Below are 21797 nucleotides of genomic sequence, written 5' to 3'. Positions count from 1 at the left end.
TAAATGCTGCTTGCAATTATTCTAGATTTATTCTTAAATAAAAAATTAATTTAATTTATTATTTGATAAAAATAAATGTGTGTAAATATGTACGTGCATACATATGTATAGAACATTCGGTATTATTTAAAAAATAAGCTATAGAATAGAATGGATATCATAAAGATGTCCGTTTTCCGTGGAGTGCTGATAAATTCAATATAAAGAGATTCGAAAGAGCATATCGCGACGAGAAAGAAGAGGAAACTACTCGATGAGGATGGAGGCAAGCTGAGACCCAGCGAGACGTCGGGCCGAAAACATTCCGGAGAATTAGACGTGGAGCCCCGCCAGGAGATCAAAAAAGGGAGTCTCGACAACGAAGACGAAGAACGAAGCGATTTGTCAAAATGCGCATCGCACGTGCTCACTATCCCGTCCATCTCTCTTCACGATTCCATATACTTTCTCGTTCTCATTGTTATGTTAAATACCAGATGAAGGCATAGCAAGACCAAAAAAATGGTGGAATCAATACGGAAGATACAAAAGGAAATGAATTCGATTAAAATCCGAAACACGAATCAGAATAAATTCCTCGTGCGCGTTCCCGAATAACGACATTTTACCCGTCAAATAAAAAAGAAATGTAAAATACTTTCAATGCATTTTATATGATGTATTATATTATATAATTTCGTTCATATATACAATTTGTTATTAAAGTTTGATGACGTTTTTTATGAGAAATATTAATCTCTTTTATTCAAAAGAAAAGTAAATAAAAAAATTGATTTTCTCAGTTAATTATTAAAAATATGCAGCAGACATTGATCAATGAACAAATATGAAAACGACACGCGAGAATCTTCCGATAATTCTCGTCAGCTCGATGACGGCACACTATTATTCCTGACACTTGGAATTAGCTCCCTTTTCTCCTCCCGACAGCAACCCCTGAATCCATCCTGCTTTCGTCGCCACCCTTCGATTTTCAACCCCACCGGGTAGACTCCTCTTTCTTTTTCCTCGGCAGGCCCGATTTCATTTCTTTTACAAGCGCCGCGTCATCATTTTTCATAGACCCTGGCATTCTTTCTCCCTCAGCCTGTCCTCTTCGAATAAGGGAGGGTTTTCACGATACGGCCTCCCACGTTTTGCACCGGTAACTGTACCTCCGGTCGTGGTAGAAGAAATAAAGCGTTGTAAGAAGGGCGCCGAGGAATACTCTTATTCTTCGCCACTGTGAACCGTATTGGCGCCTTTAAACAGCTCTAGTCGATAGTACCGCGTCATCATCACTAACAGGGGGCTACGTGATACCGAAGGTTTCTACATGTTTAAAGATGAGTACACTGCTGAAACGAGTATATTGTAAGTCGCGTGAGGTTGCCAAAACATATCGAAGTAATGAGCCCTTTCTTTCAATACCGCGTTTAAACAACAATGTCCATTAATTTAATACAGAAAATATCGCGCAATCTCATGAGATTGTGATTAATTTATTGTTTCGAACACGCACAATTTATAGGAGTTTACGGAACTGCTGCTCGAAATTATCACTTGATAGATTACTAGCGCTGTAGAACAGCGCGATGTAATCATCGTTACGCTTCCGTCATTACATTCCGTGGCTCTATAACGAACATCCTGTAACTATCCATTCACCGATGCTTTAGAGGCTGAATTTCGATAACAAAGAGATGGACCGACAACGGGTGCTGAAAGCTCATAAACACGAATAACGGTGACAAGCATAGCGAATAATACTGATGATAATACTGACGACAAGGAGACCAACGCTCGATGGTTTCTGTAGCGACGACGACGACGACGACGACGACGACGACGACGACGACGACGACGACGACGACGACGTCGATGATGATAATGACGTCAACGATGACGATGTCGACGACGGTGACGATGACGATGATAACAACGACAAGGACAAGTGCAAACAAGTGATTTAGAATATTCGGTAGCGGATGTCATCTATTGCTCGCCCACTGCGACGTCATTATGTCATCATCATTCTCCTTCGCACCGACCTATCCCGTTGACGGGAGGCGCGCGCCTGGACATCACTCACCCGGTCCAACACCATCAGCCACGACGAACCCCGGCTTCACTTACCGGCTCACGTCGGACAAGGCTAAACAATATTTATCATGTAGTCGTCTGCTGCCACGCTGAATTGAAGTTCCGGTGCCACCCACGACAATACACGCTGCGTCAAACGGTACGTGGTAATCTGTATACCTTAGGGTCGAATCAGTTGCTCCGGATTGTCATTCAACTGACGAATTATGACGACGTGAATCTATCGTTACGATTAAATTGACGATTTATTGGAGATGTACAATATACACGTTAAATAGTTTCATTTCTCTCTCTCTCTCTCTCTCTCTCTCTAGTCTTTTTTTTTGTAAAAGTTTCATTCTTTTTGATGATAATAATAAAATAATAAAAATTCGTATATATTTATATCGTAAAGCTTTTTGAACATATTTTCTATTACTTAAGTTTCATTTCACATATATGCTATTATAAATATGAATAAATCGCGTTTCCGATTTATAATTATTTTGTACACATTAAGCATAAAGTTGTTATTTTAAACATCAGTGTGTATGGCCTGGTTCATTTTAACGATTCCAATTTTACGTAACTCCCTCGGTATACAGCCTCTTTTGCCCTACCTCTCTCGATTTCTCCCCTCGCACCACACGAACGACCAAAGTCTCCGAGGAAATCATTGAATATGCAACTTAAGGAAATCCTCGGATATTGCGCTTTATTATAAACGGGCCGGCCCCCGGTTACCGCCCTCGACGAAACTTCCTCCCAACGCCAAGAAGACTTTGCATGCGAATATTTTCAGATTCGGGAATATGCAAAGTCCCGCGAGACCAGAGAGATCCTCTGGTTATCTTCGCGAGTTCGAAGTGCTTACAACTATATTCTCAAATATTACTTTCGCTGTTAAAAATAAACAAGATTTTTATCAGATAAATACGAAATCACAATTTTATCAAATATACATTAATAATTTGTTTCTAGAAATATAAATCATAATATATTATAAATAAATATATTTATTCATATCACAAATTGCAGATAATAATGTTTTTCACAATAGTTTAGAAACAGATACTATTTAAACAATAATAAAAAAAAGTTTAAACTTTGCATTATTTTTTTTTTCAAATTTACGAAAAATATTTCTCGAAGGAACAATCGCGGCATGACCATTTAGAAAAATCTAAAGTAGAAATCGCTCAATGAATATTTTACACTATGCTCGAGTCGAGCTCGAGTAAATTTGCAATTTTCGTAATACAGATAAACGTACATTTATACCGACTCTCTCGCAAAATACTGTAACCGATTGTGCTTTCGTGTAAACATATACATATTTCATATATTATAACGTTCATATATTATGACGTTCTTATATCTTTCGTCGTAACGAAGAGGGCTTTTCCTCGTGAATTCAGTAGATGTTAAGCGCGAAGGGAGAAGTGAGAGATTTGGGGCTGAAGGAAGGATAGGTCGGATGTATAATTAGGCAGCGTTTATAATTAGCGTAAATTGCTTTCCGGTAAGAGGGATACAAGCTTTAACACCGTTTGGGAAGTGAAAACTATTATAAATTTAATATAATACAATCCAATTAAAGATGAAGGGTTTTAGAGAAAACAATATAATTAATTAGAGATAAAAGGGCTAAAGTTTTCAAAAAAAGAAGATCAATTATATATTTGAGAGATGTTATATCTTTATTTAACAACATTCTCTTTAATTCTTTATAAAAATGTAAATAAATTATATTTTTCTACATTAAATTGTTTTAATTAAAGAATGTTTGAAGTAAAGATATATAAATCAAATATATGACAATATGTATATGAATATGTATATGTACATGTAGAAACTAATGAGAATCTTAAAAATGGAACTTTTAATAAAAGATGCGGTTAGCGGAACGAAGCTATCAAGAGAAGCGAAAGAAAGAGGTGAGGTAAAGGAAAAGATACCTTTAAGTATTGGAACGCAGGTGCTGGGCGCGTGATCCTCCTTCGGAAATATACGGTTATCCGCTTAACTTAGACGCTGGCGAGACGGAAGCCATCGCCGGTCCGCGTAATATACTACCCAATAAAAACTTAGTTACTACGTTCCCACCTCCACTGTTTTCTCCACAACGTTCACCAGCGTCTTCCTCGTTTCTAACCCAAGAAAGAAAGAAAAAAAGAAAAAAAAAAAAAAAAAAAAAAAAGGAGAATAAAGGAATGAACGAAAGAACGAACCAAGACAGGGCAAACATAAACTCAAAATGTGGCAAACAGGTATACAAGAATAAATAATGGAGAAAGGCAAACGTTGGCGACAGACGCGGCACGGTGGATTTTAACAATTTCTGTCGTTATCGGATGTGTGGTCAATGATGCTGTAAAAGTTCCAGTAACGATACGAGATGCTGTCGAGAGACAATAATGGCTACACGGGTCATCAAACGAGCTTCCGAATGGCGTAGTAAGGACCTCAGGCACGCCGTAACCACGTGAACGCCTTTTGCTTCCTTCCGTGCAAGATACCACGAGATTCACCCTTAGCCGGGAAATTCTAGCTATGCTGTCCTTTATAGCGGCTAAAACGCCAAGAGACACCAAGCTTCCATTCTCTTCTGATCCTGTAATAACGCGCATACCGTCTTCCACTGAATTTCTCTACGATCCGAACGAGATGTTACGAATCTTGAAATGATCATTGCACTGCATAACGTTGATGAGATTATAAAAACGACAATGATATTGGTTACTAATTTTTCCAAAGTAAACAAAAGATATCAAAAAATTCTTGTTTCAAATAGAGATATTTTAAAGATGATTTTTATAGAAAGTACTGTAGTATTGCTTTTTTGATCAATAAAATCGTTCAATGTTATAAAACAAAAGATATAGAAAACGTTAGATCTGATTTTACTTATAAGCATGTATGATTCTGTAATGGCATATATTATATATGTCATGTTAACAATAATCGAAGTGTATTGAAATGTATAGAATGCATAAATGATATAAAACATACGACGAAAAATCATCTATTTTTACACACGTATCATAATGCTCGAAATAATCAAACCGACCGTAAAAAACATATGCTCACTTGTATTCGTTTCGTGAAAAGAAGAAATCGAAGGGTTGTGTATATTTTGGCTCACGATCATCCAAGCAACCGGACCGTTCCGGAGGGTGACAGATTGTTTGATGGTTGATTGTCGCGCACTGCTTCGGGGGTCGTCTGATTGGGTCGCCGCGAAACATCTGGCGGCCTCCCGCGGGGCTCCCAGACGACAATCATCCTACAATCGCGAGGTAATACTCCGAAAGATGTCTTCATCCTCGGGGACATGAGATGAAAATAGAGGATTTGCTCGAGCAATGGAAATTCCCACCGCAACATCAAAGAGAATATATATCCGTAACTATAAATATTATCAAAACTAATAAAGGAAATTTAATATGTACAAATTAACTTTATATCGATTCATTGGAATATTACGATAACGATTAAAAGAAAAATTTAAGTAATTCCTTTTATAAAAAAAATTTTTTTAAATCTCAGCATTTACCACATCCGCGTTGTCAAGTGATTTTTTTTTATCTGAAATACGCATATTAATTGCGGTCGAGTCAAAGAGAAAAAGCCGTTTTTGTCTTTTAAAAGCGTAGTGCTGAGAGAATGCAGACCACGTAATGGGGAAGAGGTATACAGAGTAGGAGGAAGTGAAGAAGAAGAAGGGACTTTTACAAAACTCATCCATCCCCTAACCCTTGCCATGTAGAGACATTGATATCTACCGGCTGACGGTACCCACCTACAACTCGACGACAATGGATCCTTTGCGGCCAAAAAAGCGTAAAAGAAAAAGAGAAAGAGAGGAAAAGAGAGAAAAAGAGAGAAAGAGCGGTCCACCTCTGGCATAAGGAATGAAAGAAAGAGCGGCAATGATGAAAGCATTGTCCCTGTTCAACGGCTCTTCTGTAAGCCTTCGAGGCGACCAGTCTATCTCCTTCAGCTCCACCATTTCTACCATAATCACAGTCATCTTCATCTCTCCAATTCATCGTCTCCACGTGCCCGTTCAAGTTGTGAACTTGTCTCCCGGTTATCTCTTGCCAAAAACAACGATAAAATGTAACCGCTTGCAAATATCATTGCAACTACGATGGATATACCTTAAATCGTTTCTTGTATCTTTCTCTCGTTTTACACATTTTCCAATAAAAATTTATAACATGATTTCAATATTCTCGTTGAAAATTATTTGCGGTACAAGTTTTTTTTACATTTTAATTGGTTTTTTTAAAGAACAAAAATTTAAATTATTTTTAATGTTCACTCAATGTATAAATTCAACACTTTTTTTTTTTTTAATTTGCTAGACCTTTTAACTTGACTTTGATTATTAACAATTGTTGATAAAATTTCACGATTTCGTAAATCGAAAGATTACAACGTGAAATGGCATGTTGTCTCCCAATCCTGGAATGTAATTCGAGAAGCCAAGTGTTTGCGTGTCTTCGAGGCTAGGGTGATCTTTAGGACCCTTGACTCGCTGGGCGTAATAACGCGATAATCTTCTCGCGCAAAACAAATAACGGGGCAACCATTTCCCTTCGATGCGGTGAGGTCTAACCCTTTCCTGAAAGGGTCTAAAGAGAGCAATCCCTGGTGATCGATCACAATCGACTCCTTCCATATGAGGGCATTCTTTACTACGTCGACGCTCGCGGAGAATGGCGAGCACGGGGGTTTAGGGTTACAACCCCCTCAGTTCCACGTCGCGCCAGCGTTGTTATTCTTCGAGCGAAAACTATTTACAAAGTCGAGGTTAATGGCATCAAGCGATTTCGTTCCATATGCCTCGACACCCCTGTGCAACATTAGCGTATTGTTCCTAATAGGATTTTACTTCGAGTGCCGTAACATATATCGCAGTACTACATCATACATACATATATATTGAATTTCAATACTAATAATTTTTTCTTACAAATACATAAATTTGCAAGATCAATTTAATACAAATCATAACACACATATCCGTTGTCTGTTATAAATATTTCATAAAATTCACCAAAAATAATATAATCATATCAGTTACAAAGTTAAAGTAACATTCTTCTTAACATGTATAAAAGTATGAATATAAATTTTCATAAACGAATATATCTGACAATAATAGATGTAACAATTAGACCTAATAATTCTTTTCAAAGTATCGGATGTGTTAATAAATCCTAAAATATTTCTATAACCAATATTCCAAAAAAAGATTTGGAACCGTTCCATCCAAACTAGATCTGCAAACGCGTGATTTTATTGTGGAGATTTAATTGACTAGAAGGTCGACAATTCCAATCTCAAAACTACCATTACGGAATCGTGGAACAAGTTCGCTTCGCCGCAACTGCATCCGTTTTCTCTCTCACGATCCTGATACTCCTTTCCGCCGACGAGGTTCTAACCAGGACCTATTTCTCTCTTCCTCATCGAGTATTACGCTGTGCCTATCTTACTCTCACATTCAATTCGTTCTCCTTCTCAGACCGGCAGCAGCGCGCGTGGCACGCACAAATGGAAAACGGATTGATTAATCGTAGTAATTACCGATCAGCCCCCGCTAATTAGATATCCGACTCTTGCCCACCCCAAAGCTCCCAGAGGGTTTCCTGCTACAGGAGACGATGGTGGTAGTACTACCGTATTGAGGGGACTTTTCGAGCCTACGACGGGGTTGATGAGAGACGGGTTGAAGGAGCGAATATATGGCACAAGATTGACTAAATGAGATCACGTGACAAAATCAGCCAACATACACATCAAGTTTTATTATTAGTAACAAATTGAATTATAATAATACACTGAAATTAGATATGTTACATCTAAAATAGTATTTAACGCATTTTCCCGACAGCGTTTATAAAGTGTCCAGTTAAATTTTGCCAACATAATAATAAAACAAAATAATAACAACAAAATAAAGACGACATAAGCATAATCAATTTACAAAATTACATTTTGTAATTTTGTACGCGATTTTTTTATCGCGTATCGACGATTAGCGACTGGTAGATCTTTGAAATTCCGGAGGCGGAAAGCGAGGAACGGTGAACCTACGATGACTCGATCGAGTAAAAAATCCTAAAACGTCCGTATAAGGCGTACCAATACTACAAGAAAGTGCCACGAGGTGATGGAACGACGCGATACGAGCAGCACCAGTGACACCGCACACCCGGCTGACTTGCAGTCCTTGGTGTCACCTGCCCTCGCAGCGCGCAAACGAGTCTGCCCAGTGTGGATCTTGATTCACATCGAGTACCGTGCCGTCACGCGTTGGAACGCAGAAACATTCCTAAAATTCTCCAAGGAACGCGTCTTTCTATTGCTCGTCAGATCGAGCGATAACAATTCTCCAATTAGCCGAAGGAGTACATTGGCAGAATATCAAATCTTGATTTCAAATATTGTACGAAGAGGTCCTATCTCTTAGGGACGTATGACAATTTCGAAATTTGGCTTTTCAATTCATTTTTGAGTGAAAAGAATACTAGTGAATGAAAGAATTATACAAAAATAAAAGTCACATATAAACTTTTTTATAATTATTTCTTTTAAAACGTGTATATTTAAAAGCCAATTAGAGAATTGTATTGAATATTTTATAAAAATATACCATATGTCTTCTTAGATAATAAAGATATATATATATATATATATATACAAATTTTCCATTACCGTTCAATCGTTACCTTTAATTATTATCTTGTTACAATGAGTGCGAATTAAATTATCGCAGACAATCTCGAGACCTACTGTAAAATTATCGTCGTTACCGAATATATAAGTCCATCCTCGTTTCCTATAATAGCGTGCTTTCTTCCTCAACGACCTCATTTGCGGGATATCGTTCTTATTCCCTATCCTATAGGTAATCGAACGATCTACGGTGAAATCGAATACAGCCAATTTCAAATGCGAAGTTGTTTACTTGAAATGCAAATGATAAAACTTACTCTCATCCTCCGACATTCTCAATGAATACGTGTTTAAGATCGAAAATAAGAAGAAACGATTATATTATTCCTCTTCGGGTCTAATCTTGATAATTAAATCCAAAAAGATGCTTCTATCACGAAGATATTTATGAGTGATTCAAATTCTATCATGACGGAATTTATCAACAATGATGTGACACATCCGTGAGCTCGTTAAAATTAATAATAAATCAATTTTGTACTATCTTACACGCACGATACCGTTGTCTCGCGTGCCACGCAGCATCTTCAATCGGCAATCTACACGGATTATTTACCGCCATGACGAAACCGTTACTACCTTCACGCGTGCCAATGATTTATCGCCCATCGTTCAGTTGCGCTGGCCAGTTGCAAAGGCCGTTTACAAAACGAGTCATGGCGTTTTCGTGGAATACGCGCACGAGATTAGGTCCGGTCTGGAGCAACGGGAGTGACGTTTAACAGCCATTGCCTTTAAAACTGCGACATCCACGCTATGCAACAATATTTGCAGAACAGGACCGAAGGCGGGGTGGCCATACCGGGATAAGAGAGAGGATGCGGGAAGAGAGGGATGGAGGGATATTAACATCCGGTCGCGGGAATTTACGGCCCCATTCGCGTGGCTCCCGGGTCTCGGACGATTTTGTAAAACGAAATGTCTCGTTAGCAAGTCGGTTACAGCCAAACGCATATATACATGCATGCGACATACGGAGGGGATGCCGTAGACTACTCGTGGTTTTACAACGGTCTAAATTACCCTTGCGACGTACGGTTATGATGTTAACGATCCAACGGTGAAGAGGAAAAAGATCGAGAGAGTATCGCCGAGCACCTACGCTTCACAAAAAAAAAAATCTTTTCCTTTTTGCTGTTCCTTCTCAGAATATGAACAGAATCTGAAAATACTCGATATTCAAAATATCAATACCATTCTTCATATCTCTTAATGTTTTTTATATTATTTATTAGAATTCAACAAAAAAATAATTCTATAATCGGCTACTACAATCTACTCTAATAATTACAAAAGTTTTGTTAAACGTTTGGCCAAACCAACTTGTAATTATTCAGCGAGCGAGACAGGAAAAGTATCAATTTTTCATTTTTTAATCATTTTTTTCCAGACTTAAAGAGAAAAATTATTACATGTATTTCTCAACGTGATAACTTGAGAATTATATTAATTGTAAATGTATTATAAACGTGTCATAAATCACAGATAAAAATACAAAAATGCAGATACAGATAGGGATGACGATTTCAACAAGTAATTCTCAATTGGGAATTGGAATATTTTATCGTTTTCCGCTCGAGTTGTGCAAGTGCCAAATTCTTTTTCCTCCCCTTAGCCGCAAAGCGGTAAATTTTGTCCGGTGATTAAGCGTCGTCTTGGAAGCTTAAGCGAAATCGCTCTTCGTCTCCGTTAACATCGAAACCCTCTCAAGATACTGCGCGTCGCGTCGCGGCAACGGTGCAGCTGTAAGTGATAAAATTATTTCGACCTCTGGTTTTAAATAGAGTAAATCGCGCCGAGACGCCGTATGTGACGAAGAATCATGTTGAAGAGAAACAAAAATGGAACCAGAATGCTTAAGACGAATAGAATTATCTCAACGTTCGCAGGAAACTGCTTATCACAACACGACCGGATTCAGAAAAAAAAAAAAAAAAAAAAAAAAAAGAAAAGAAACGGACTCGAAGACCGTAATTAATCCATACTACGAAATACTACGAAGAGATATAATTTTCAACGAATGTCAACACCATCTTCATCGCGCGAGAAATAAGTGACTATTTGGTGCAAGATGTATTTTCGTCGCGTACGCGTTAATATATGCGTGAGGAACATTCGAGAGAATAAATGAGCCTAGTGATAAAATTATTTAGTCCGCGAGCTTAAGTAACCTAAATTACGACGCGTATCTTCTAGAGTATATACGTTGTGCGTACAGCGAAAAACACGTGCAGTCGCGGAAGAAGCGCCAACGAGACAAACGACTCGCGGAATAAAATTATTTCGACCGCGGATTAAACGGGGTGAATCGCAGGCAGGCTACCGTTTGTGGTATACAACGTTGTGCTATACATGTGAAAGAAAAATGTCGTCGAGATTCCGCGAGTAGCGGCCGCGAAATAAACGGCCCAGGTGCCAGCCAGAGTTACCGCGGTCGGAAGAGGATGCGTGACTCGGGGTGGGCAAGAGCCGATAAATAACCTCTGCTTTATTAGCAAGATACACCACGAGGTGGGGAGGAAGCGGTTAAATTAGCAAGAATATTAGCACACATTTGCACCGCTCGCACGTTGCTGAAATGATGTGCGTGAAGTTAGCATTAGTGTGCAACGAGAGGAACGATTTGAAGATCCGCTTTGCGGATGATGGTTCTCAAACAACGAAACAAAATTATTTCGCCTTGAAATAAAAAAACAACCACTTTTTGGATAAATAATTATCGATTTGAATACCATTTAGTCGTACTATTGCAATCTAGTAATTTGGATTATTCCAATATTCGCTTGCAAATTTCATTGTTTAAAGAACAAATCTTCTTTATAATTTTCAACTTGAGTAATTTTTTTTTTTTTTTTCATCATCTCGAGTTCTTAAATGCATAATCGCTCGTATCGCTTGTATGTACCGCACGTGCGAATCGTTTCTTCTTTACGATTGATTTTATACATGCGATTTTCAAACGCAAGTTAGATAGAGTGTAGAAGCTGCAAAGGACTAACACATTGTAACAAGCTGGCAACGATTCTAACTACTGTCCAGGCTGATATATGTGACGGAAAATTGCGGACGAAGGGAGCGAGAACGAGAGAGCGAGAGAGAACGAGAGAAAACGCTCGGAGGAATGGTCGATCTTCCTCTCGATGGACGTTTCTCGGCTATTTTATTTGCGAATTATTTCATTTGTCCAGCGTATTCTAATTAGAGCAGCCATCTTTCTGAGTCATCGTCGTCGTCGTCGTCGTTGTCGTTGTCCTCGTCGTAGATGTTTCCCTCGTCCAACCAATGTGTTGCGAGGTGCAGGGGCCAACGGCCACGCTCTAATTGCATTACGGAAACATGAGTTTCCCTCAGCGAAATATATCACGAAACTTATCGCGCTGCGAAGAAATTGCCGTGGGCTCGCTCGTATGCACTTGGCGCGCAAGTGCAAGCCTCGTATAAGCTCCAGGGTCCGCCTACGTCGTGCACCCTTATATACCTGCCCACCCACGCAAATCGTACATCACGACGCGCATTTTCGTCTCGCCATGCAAAAACGCAGATGGTTTATTTTTCCACTTTCCCTCTCTTTCCCCTCTCGCTCAAGACGGTTCTCATAAAAGAAGTTTGTACGCCAATATACGGAGAAGGATGAAGCTCGAACAGCCATAGAAAGGGGATAGCTAGAAGTTGCAATGTACACAGAATGATATGTGATCTAAACCCTCCCTCAAAATTATTATATATTATCGATAATTTAATTCAAATAAATTTAGAAAGAAAGAAAAGTGATCGTATATTCATAGATATAATTCGCTGACACTGTCAATTAATTCAAAATAAATTTAAACTTGCTTTCGCAGTAAAATTTATAAGAGAATCTATTTCCTGGCAGAAACACACATCCAAAGTATTCTGACATATTGAAAAATACTGAATCGCAAACAACGAGTTCTTGCCAAGTGTTCCAAGTCTATCCCCGCTTTTCCAATCGTCGACGATGTAATTAGCACCATTCGTGCAACGACGGAATTCGCGCCGCGCGACTCCGTAATTATCGCAGCTTTGCGTGGGTGTCCAGAAAACGCGATGGAAATAAATATAAATGACGCACCACGCGGTTGGCTACGCGAAACATCGTGGCGTCAACTTCGTGGCTCGCTACCGGTGGGTCCTCCTTAAACTTGATTTGTGCTCAATTACCTCCGTGGTCCTCCGTTCTCGCGTCCTTCTCATTCCCGCTTGCTGTAAGTCAACACGAGACGTTCGCGAATGTCGCGACGATTTTATTTATACGCAAGGCAGCTACGTTTCTGTGACGTCCCGGCGCCACGGGAAGAGGAAAAAAGAAAAAGAAGAAAGATCGATGGAGAGGAAAGTAACGGAGACTCTTTATATATTTCATCGTGTACCAATGCAATTCGTTTCGCATTTTATGTCTGGCCGCGAGCGATCTCGCACACCTTCCCTTGTATCCCAAAAACCCCTACCAGTTCGTTCGATACGTCGAGTATGCACACCCGTCCAATTCATCCCCGTGGAACGACAGTAACCTGGATTATTTCGATCTTTGCTGCCGCTAAAGTTAGCCAAAGAGATTACTGCGGCGCGACACGATTTCATCCGCGGGAGAAGAGGAGACGAGAGAAGAGAAGAGAAGAGAAGAGAAGAGAAGAGAAGAGAAGAGAAGAGGAGAGGATGCGGAGGCGGAGAGATCGGATTGTGACGCGACTACGTCGTTTAAATATTACGGTAAACAGGGTCTGCAGTAATTCGGATGCCGGCGCAGGTGCCACGCGGAAACATCTATCAAGATGGCGAGATTGGGGGTGCGAAACGCGGCCCATTCTCCATAGGGAGAAAGGGCGGAAGGAAGACAGAGCAGGGTGGATCAACTTGAGGAAACGGGGGATTTCTCTCTCTTTCTCTCTCTCTCTCTCTCTCTCCACGGAATAGAAAGGAGAGCTGAGCTTTCACAGGACGGTTCTCCACATCGTCTTAACCCTTTCCGGTATTAATACCGGATCGCTAGGAATTAACGGTCGCGACGACGATCGTGTTCTCAAGAATCTTCAAAGTAATGCGGTTGGCTACCTAATAATTTATAAGTTTTAAAGATAACGCGAAATTATCTCAAAATTTTTATCGAAAAACGAAGTAAAATGTAATTTTGAGAGAATGCTACAACATATATTTTTCATTTTGTATCTTCTTATAAATTTAATAGATATAATAGTGCTGATGTGTTTTATGTAATCATTTATGAGCTTTAAAGATAACACGCAACTGTTTTGTAAAGTTTGTTAAAAATAATCATTATAAGTTATTAAAAATAGATCATTGTAAAATTATAATATCGTGAAAGTGACGTTGTAATTTTTGTTTCTTTCTTTTTAAACAATGTCTGTACAGACAAAATTTTACATTATTGAAATACTTGAATTTATTATTATTATATGTGCGTAATGACTGTATGGTAGGTGGTATGTAATTCGTTAATTGTTGCCATTATAGATATGCGCAAGCCCTACATTCCTCAATGCATAAATTACGAATGTACCGGAGTATTATCTCACGGTAATTTCTCGGGCATTCATTTTTTTGAATTCGTCATTATTTTTAACTGCTTATATGAAAGTTTCGTAATCCACGCGCTCTGTCTCTCATCATCATAATATCTATCATAATATCTGTGAATTGCCAACGTTAATGGCAAACGATTCGCAGGCCGTAAATACGCGCTCTGACCGTTAACGTAATCGCCAGTACGGTACGATCGTACCGCAACTTATCGGTCACATCTGCGATGATGGCGACAATGTCTTTACGAAATATCTTCAAGTACGAACGGGTATCAACTTACCGAATCGTTAAAACGATCACAAAATTGCAAATAAATTACCTTTTTTTCACAAAAGTATAGGTAATTAGCAAGAATATTCAGAATATATATATATATATATATATATATAAAAGAAAAAAAAATAAAATTGAGATTAGTATCTAATACCAAGCAATTACAATTGATTCAAATATTTTATCTGCCGATACGATAATTATTACAGTAAAAAGATGTAAAAAAATAAGAGACCGAAGATATCTCAAAATAAGAGAAAATTTTATAAGAAATAAAGAAAACGAACGAAAACAACTTGAAAGGAGATGACCGAGAGTACGATCACGGCGACTGACGGCCCAGATATGAAAATCGTAAAGTCGCTACATAATAGCGACTAGTATAATATCCGTAGTACGGCACTCTTCACGCTGAGATTAAAGGTGCATAAAGCGAAGGCGGCGTTAAACATTAATAAACGTTTTACAAGCTTTTCTCCTCTATAGCCGAAAGAGGCGCACGCCCAAAGTATGTGTAAGCAAGATACTATTTTAAACGCTACACCGTTACGTCCGCACATAGTGCGTCTACATTATGTTGTTTCGGATACATTATTCCGTTCAACATTATTAAGATATGTTTATATTTTGCCAAAATGAGCCGACTAAAACACTAGAACATTTATAATGACTACGCTAATTGAAAGTGAACAAACTCGCTCAATCCGTCAAAGCGAAAGTGCCTTCTACAATACATAACTATACAGTAAATCTGTGATAAAAATTGCAATTTTTCGAAAATAAGTTTTCATGAAGTGTATCGAAAATATGATGTGAAAGATGCCGATCTAATAATATTTCCGTGAATCGTAAAAAAAAAAGAGTTTCTATCGCATCAATGTAGATTCAGTGTAATAAAACACATCGAAAACGAAGCATTAAATACAAGCGAATGAATTGTGTGGGAAAATATACGGATTATTGCGGTGCATTATATCGTAAAGTTACGTAACCTGATATTTCCGATCGACGATGAAATGATCGAGGTAAAATGTTTCCGATTAGTCGTAACGATTGGGTATAAATTTTGCTTTATCGCGGACGGAACGATCTCTCCACGGTGTCTGTAACACAGAATTTAATGCTAACCCTATTCTAATAAGAATGATTTTATAACTCGCTCGGACTAAGAATAAACGACGATTAACGTCTTTTTTTATATAGACATTTTTTTTTTTTAGTCATATCTTGACTAATATGAAATTACTCGCTCAGATCGAGATATATATAATTTTTATTACTTTATATTGCTATATTTCTCTACCTAGAGAAATAAGATCAATGCAACGAAAAATTTATCATAATCGTAATACGCAATGCGAATATGCAATGCGAAACATAAATTTTTTTTATACTCTATGCAAAATAATTATATCTCAAAACTAATCACTAATGACTATAAATATATACAGTTTATTCCTCAAGATTACCATGTAATCGCCACAACGAATAAAGTGCAACGAGCAAAATCATAAGTATAAGCCGATAACGCAAAATCGGAACGAATTAAACCAAAATCAGAGAATTACAGCCGTAACGAACGCTTTCTTGAGATCATGGAAAAACACAAATTACGGAATTCAGCCCGCCCGTTTGACTCGCTGATACGGCGTACGCCTACCACGCCGTTTGTACTCGCGTGATTGGCGCGCTGAAATAATCAGCTCGTTGCAACGTCAACGTGCAATCGCTGGTGCCGAGCCCCAGTCGTGCACGCCTCGTTCCGTTTGATGTACGGGCGTAATTTCAGGGTGTCTGGAATTCGCATATGACACGTGCGACGTGCCGTATGATTCGACGCCCGTCCGCCGCTCTCATGCCCGCCGGTCTAGAAAAAGTTTCTCGCTTGGCACGTATGCAGCGAGATTCGATTCTCGTCGCTTAGAAAGACTCGATCACGGTCGGAAGATAAATTTGTTTACACTCGCGACACGCAAAGAATATATACACTCTATAAAAATTCCCGATTACCGCTGTTCTTGGTAATAAATGTTTAAAATATGTATAAAAGATGTTTTATACTTTTCAACAAAATTTACTTTTATTCTGCAACGTATATATTTTTATATTTGTCAAATCTCTTTAGTCACATATGTCAGAGATAGAAATAATCAAAAGTGAAAATTTTTACAAATACAGCAATCTCAAAATAGCTAAAAATTTGCAATTTTCTTCATAAGACTTTTAAGATAAAATTTTTTAAATGACGTACAAGTTTAAAGTGATGTTTTCTAAATGATGATAATAACAACGACCATTGTAGCCATTTTACGTGCAATAAATGTATGTAAAATATTATGTAAGAAATAATTTACTTACCAATTATTAACTTGAAGAATCGTCAACCCCGTGTCCTGTGCCAACTGTTTTTTCTGGTCTTCCGAGGGGTATGGATGCTGTAAGCAAAAAAAAAAAAAATAAATTCGCTCAATTACTAATGAAATTGAATACGAACGATCTCGCGTATTTTTAAGTAACCATTAATGCGACGCGAGTCAAAAACTCAAGCGCCAATTAGCGTGAAATTGTCGACGTGAGAATGCAATTATTATATACCAATCCCAACAGAACGATTATCTTGAGCGCAAGAATTAACGCATGTAAAAAAAACGCGAGACTAAAAAAAAAATTTCCTCTTCCACGGTTTCACTCTACCATCGTCTCGCCGACGAATGTGTAGCGGGATGTTTCGAAACAATTTATCGAATGATTTATCGCTCACCGAAGTAAGTATATAGAACACACAGAGCGTCGCGCGCGCGGACTTTTATCTGCGCGACGATCCGCGCACTACAGGCGTCGCATCGTCTAGATGCACCTGCGAAATATTATTTATCGCTGGCCAACAAACAACATTAAAAAAAAAACAGGGATAGAAGGAGGAAGAGAAGGGAGCAGCGAAAGAGACAGGAGCGCGGCAAAAAGTTCCTTCTATATATCGCACACTCGGACCACGTTTTTTTTTATCGCGCGAATACATTGTGCCACATCAAAATGGAGCGCCAAACGATCCGCGCGGCACACCGTCACTTTCATATACGTAATTATATATATATATATATATATATATATATATATATATATATATATATTGTTCATCTTTTGCGAAAAAGAGAACTTATGTGAAAACATATCATGAATCGTACGTATCGTCGTGTATGATGTAGTCGAGAAAATTAATATAAAGAAAGAGTCGCTTGATTTCCGTTCCAATTGAAGAAAAGGAAAGAAGCTGCTTAGTTTAATAAAAGATATTAAATAAAGCGATGATAAGTAGGATCATAACTGTCGTATTCTTTAGATTAATTTTATGTATCATTAAATCCTCTTGAAGTACTAGTTGTCTCATATCCATTGTACGAAATTTGGATAATAAATTATACACTCATCGGATATTCCATCGATCTTGTGCCACGCAAGTCTATAAATTTATGTAGCGTTCTAGCCGTTCTTTCGGAAAAGTTACTGCGCGCATTAATATCGCAGTCGCAACAAGAACCGAATCTTTCCAATGCTGTTATCCAGTCAATTCTGTGCCAAGTTTCTAAAAGATGTATGACACGCACATGCGACATTGTGCACCTGCGTTCTATGTCAAGTTTGGTATCTCAAATTCGGTATCTTTGTTTCCTCGTTGACATTAACCTTTGCAGAGTTCAAGTGCTTCTTTTTATATGCCCAATACAATGTAAGGCATTATTACAAATAAATTCTGTCGTAGTAAAATTGAATTAGTTCATAACTGAAATAATCATCCGTATACAATTAATACAAGGAATATCTTTGTTTTATAAAAAACAAAAAATTAAATTAATTAAGCCAAATGGAATGATCATTACAAAATCTACTTAAATAGGATAAAATCTGCGATAGAAATTAAACGAGCTCCAAAAAGTATTAAACAAATTATGCACGCGACGTACGGAAGACAGTCACCGACGCTCAATTACATTACACCTAGCAAGACGTATTAATTTCATGGGCGCAACCACATCTCAATTTTAATCTCGCATTAACTGCAATTATGAAATTAGACGCACGTAATCGTTACAAGTAAATAGTCCGCCGACAGTCGCGTTCCCAATGGAGACATTCCCAACGAAGACTACATATCCGTGACACGCGATGGTTATGTTAATTTCCTCGATGTAAAAGAAAACCGAATGTCTTTGACTTTCAGAAAAATTACTTTAGCATTTGGTCGTTTCTCGTTTTCTCGAATCGATTTCACTAAGATATTAGTAAACAATCGAAAAGCATTCTACATGTCAAAGAGAAACAAGCATTTATTATAGATTCCTATGACGCCTGTATTTGTAAATTTAACGTATATTGAATATTATTCGCAACGAACGATGTCCGGTCCGTGTCAAATTATCGATCGGAAAGCTTGAAAGGATCCAACTACGCGTAAAAGCCGGCGGCTGCATCCCGCAAGCGGGCAAACCACATCATATTTTTACATAATTAGCACGTGGCGCCCGCGGTATCACGTCCTCTCTCCCTTTCGCTCTCGATCGTTATTTTTTGCCGAAGCTTGCGGTATTTTTGGAAACCGCCGCAGCCCACAGATCCATCCCCCCCAAGCCCCTCCTCGACCTCCTCGCTATATCATGTTTCTTGGAGGCGAGCCACAGTATACATACATCAGAAGCGTGGCTCCGTTTCCCCACCCGTCACCCCCTGGCACACCACCCCATTGTGCGCCGTTGTATATCCGATCCGAGCGATTCTTATCCTAATTAAATCGGCCGAGCGCATTGTCTGGGAGTAGAGTTTCCATCGGATCTCCGTGGATATCTAACGCCGCGTATAAAGCCGCGTCGAGAGGAGGATTGAGACGATCGCGCGGGTGCGGGACCCCACGAGAATATGAGATCCAATGCGAATCGATGCGCGCTAAATTGCAGATTTGACGAAGTGATCGACGGTTATGTATACGGTATGCCTCGAGTGAATATCGGCGACAGGCCGATTGGCAAGGTGTACAGCCTTCATTCGATTATCGAAATTCGAATCGACTACGTATATATATCAGTTAATTTCCCTTTACGTACGGTAATACGTATATACTGACGATAAAAAGTTTTTTGATATATTCCATGGGAACGTGCATACAAACGTGCATACAAACGTGTGTCGTAAATAAAAACTGTTTTTTTTTTAACACTTTTTTAACGTAGCGCGTGCACACGTGTGTGTGTGTGTGTGTGTGTGTGTGTGTGTGTGTGTGTGTGTGTGTGTGTGTGTGTACGAATAATAATATACAATTGAAAATCATTAAATTTGTTCAGCGAGTACTATGTAATAATGATTATCTGTTTTTACGCTTGTCAATACATCGATCAATAATATTTAATCAACTTTGAATGAAAGAAATGTATGATCGATATAGTTAAAACGACATACACAATTTCTCTTTATGGTTCAGCTTCTCCAGAGATAAGTTGCTTATAGATTTCGTTGGCGTATGCATAAAACAATCAAGATAATTGTCGCTACGTGGGGACCGCCTAGCTGGCTGCTTTCCACCCTCTGCACGATTCGAGATAGCTGCTGCGGGCAAAGGAAGAAGCAACGGTTAAGGGAGAGAGATGGAAAGCAGGAGCTATCCAATTACATTGAAAACAATAGTCTTAAGTGCTCGTGGCGGTGCGTTCTGGACTATCCCCGACCCTGTAGCACCGATGCTTTTCCATGACGGTTTCCCGTTCCAGGCTGACATGTTATAGTCGTGGCGACGCGCTGTTGTTTGACTTGAAAAAAATATTACCTACGGGACATTACGTGATATAACATTTCGCCTATTTTTATTTCTGTTACAACCGTTGTGTATTATTCGCAGGCAAAATTGTGTATCGTATTGGTTTCAATATCGCATTAAATAATAAATATATACATTAACAAGCTTTGCTTTCGTAAAAATAAAATTACGATATTATTAATGGCATCCCGAGATAACAAGTCCGTTCGATTCGAAAGAGAAGAGAGAGAAAAAGATTATCTTTTCATCGAATACGAATCCAACGTCCGAGATGGGAACAAGAGGAGGAGAAGGGAAGGCAGAAGCGACGAGAATGAAACGCGCCGCGTTGCAAGAGCACGATTCAGTGGCCAAACAAGCGATAAAATGAAAATGAGCGGTAAAAAGACAATATGAAAACCATTTGGGTTCTTCCGAGGGTTGGGGCAGGAACGAGTCAGGCGGAAGCGGGGCTAAGTGTGTAAATGAGTCCGTAGTTTAGCCCGATTGCCTCTAGACGACCCCTTTCCGCGGTGCGCAAACCTCATCCACGACCCGCTATCCTGATAGCCAGCAACGGCGTAGCTGAAATAACCGTAGTCTTCCTGAGGAGCAAACTGCTCCCTAAGACAATTCTCGAGACAATGAGATCGTTCGTAGCCCGAATTCAAATCAGTACAAATAGACGATGAATTAAATGTCTGTATTAGATGTGAGGCCGTTTCTCGAATTGATGACCGCTCTGATCTGCTTCCAAGACTATCTTTGGAATTATTCAATTACGTTACTAAATGAAATAACGTATCTAAGCCTAGCGGTATAAATACCAAACAAAACATATTCTAAAATTATTACGAAATAAATTATTGAAATTTTCAATAATCATCCACGTGGAAAAAGTTATGTATGTAGAATTAAAGAAATCGTATGTTTCCTTTGACGTAATTAAAATCCACTTGCTAGAATCGATCTAATTTGGTGAAAAAATTTAAAAAAATTTAGAGAAATGTAACAGACAATGTTACGTGTCAAAAAGATAGGCATCGTTACTCCCTTGTCCCAGTACTATCCGCGCATCGATCCGCTATTTCGCTCGTAACGTTCCCGTGAGCGTGACAATTTGCTGGCGCATCGGTTCGATGACGAGGACCGCGCGCGTGCTGCGTCAGGTCGTCGATGCTGGGACGGGTGGATGGATGCACATTGGAGCTCTTCCTGGCCTCGTGTCTCTTCGTGTCCTTCGTCGTTCCGGGATGTTACCCCACCCCGTGGTAACCGGGGCTCTCGGTGCCGAATGACACGTCGATGACGACCGCTGCTGACTCCAACTAACGAGCGGGGCGTTGGGGGCGTGGGAGCCACCAGAGAT

At 39.0% G+C, this 21797-nt stretch overlaps 1 protein-coding gene across 1 annotated transcript in view; it reads right to left on the bottom strand.

Annotated features, from left to right (window-relative positions):
* LOC105429794 (homeobox protein homothorax) overlaps positions 1 to 21797 on the bottom strand; it is a 167150-nt gene that overhangs the window by 69189 nt on the left and 76164 nt on the right. Inside the window, exon 4 of the mRNA XM_089075110.1 lies at positions 17005 to 17081. Within this exon, the coding sequence (XP_088931236.1) occupies positions 17005 to 17081 (77 nt within the window). The remainder of the gene's footprint in view (positions 1 to 17004; positions 17082 to 21797) is intronic.

Source organism: Pogonomyrmex barbatus, unplaced genomic scaffold (assembly GCF_055798465.1).
Source record: "Pogonomyrmex barbatus isolate J1 unplaced genomic scaffold, ASM5579846v1 scaffold18, whole genome shotgun sequence".
NCBI lineage: Eukaryota > Metazoa > Arthropoda > Insecta > Hymenoptera > Formicidae > Pogonomyrmex > Pogonomyrmex barbatus.
This window is presented reverse-complemented; position numbering and strand designations above follow the sequence as displayed.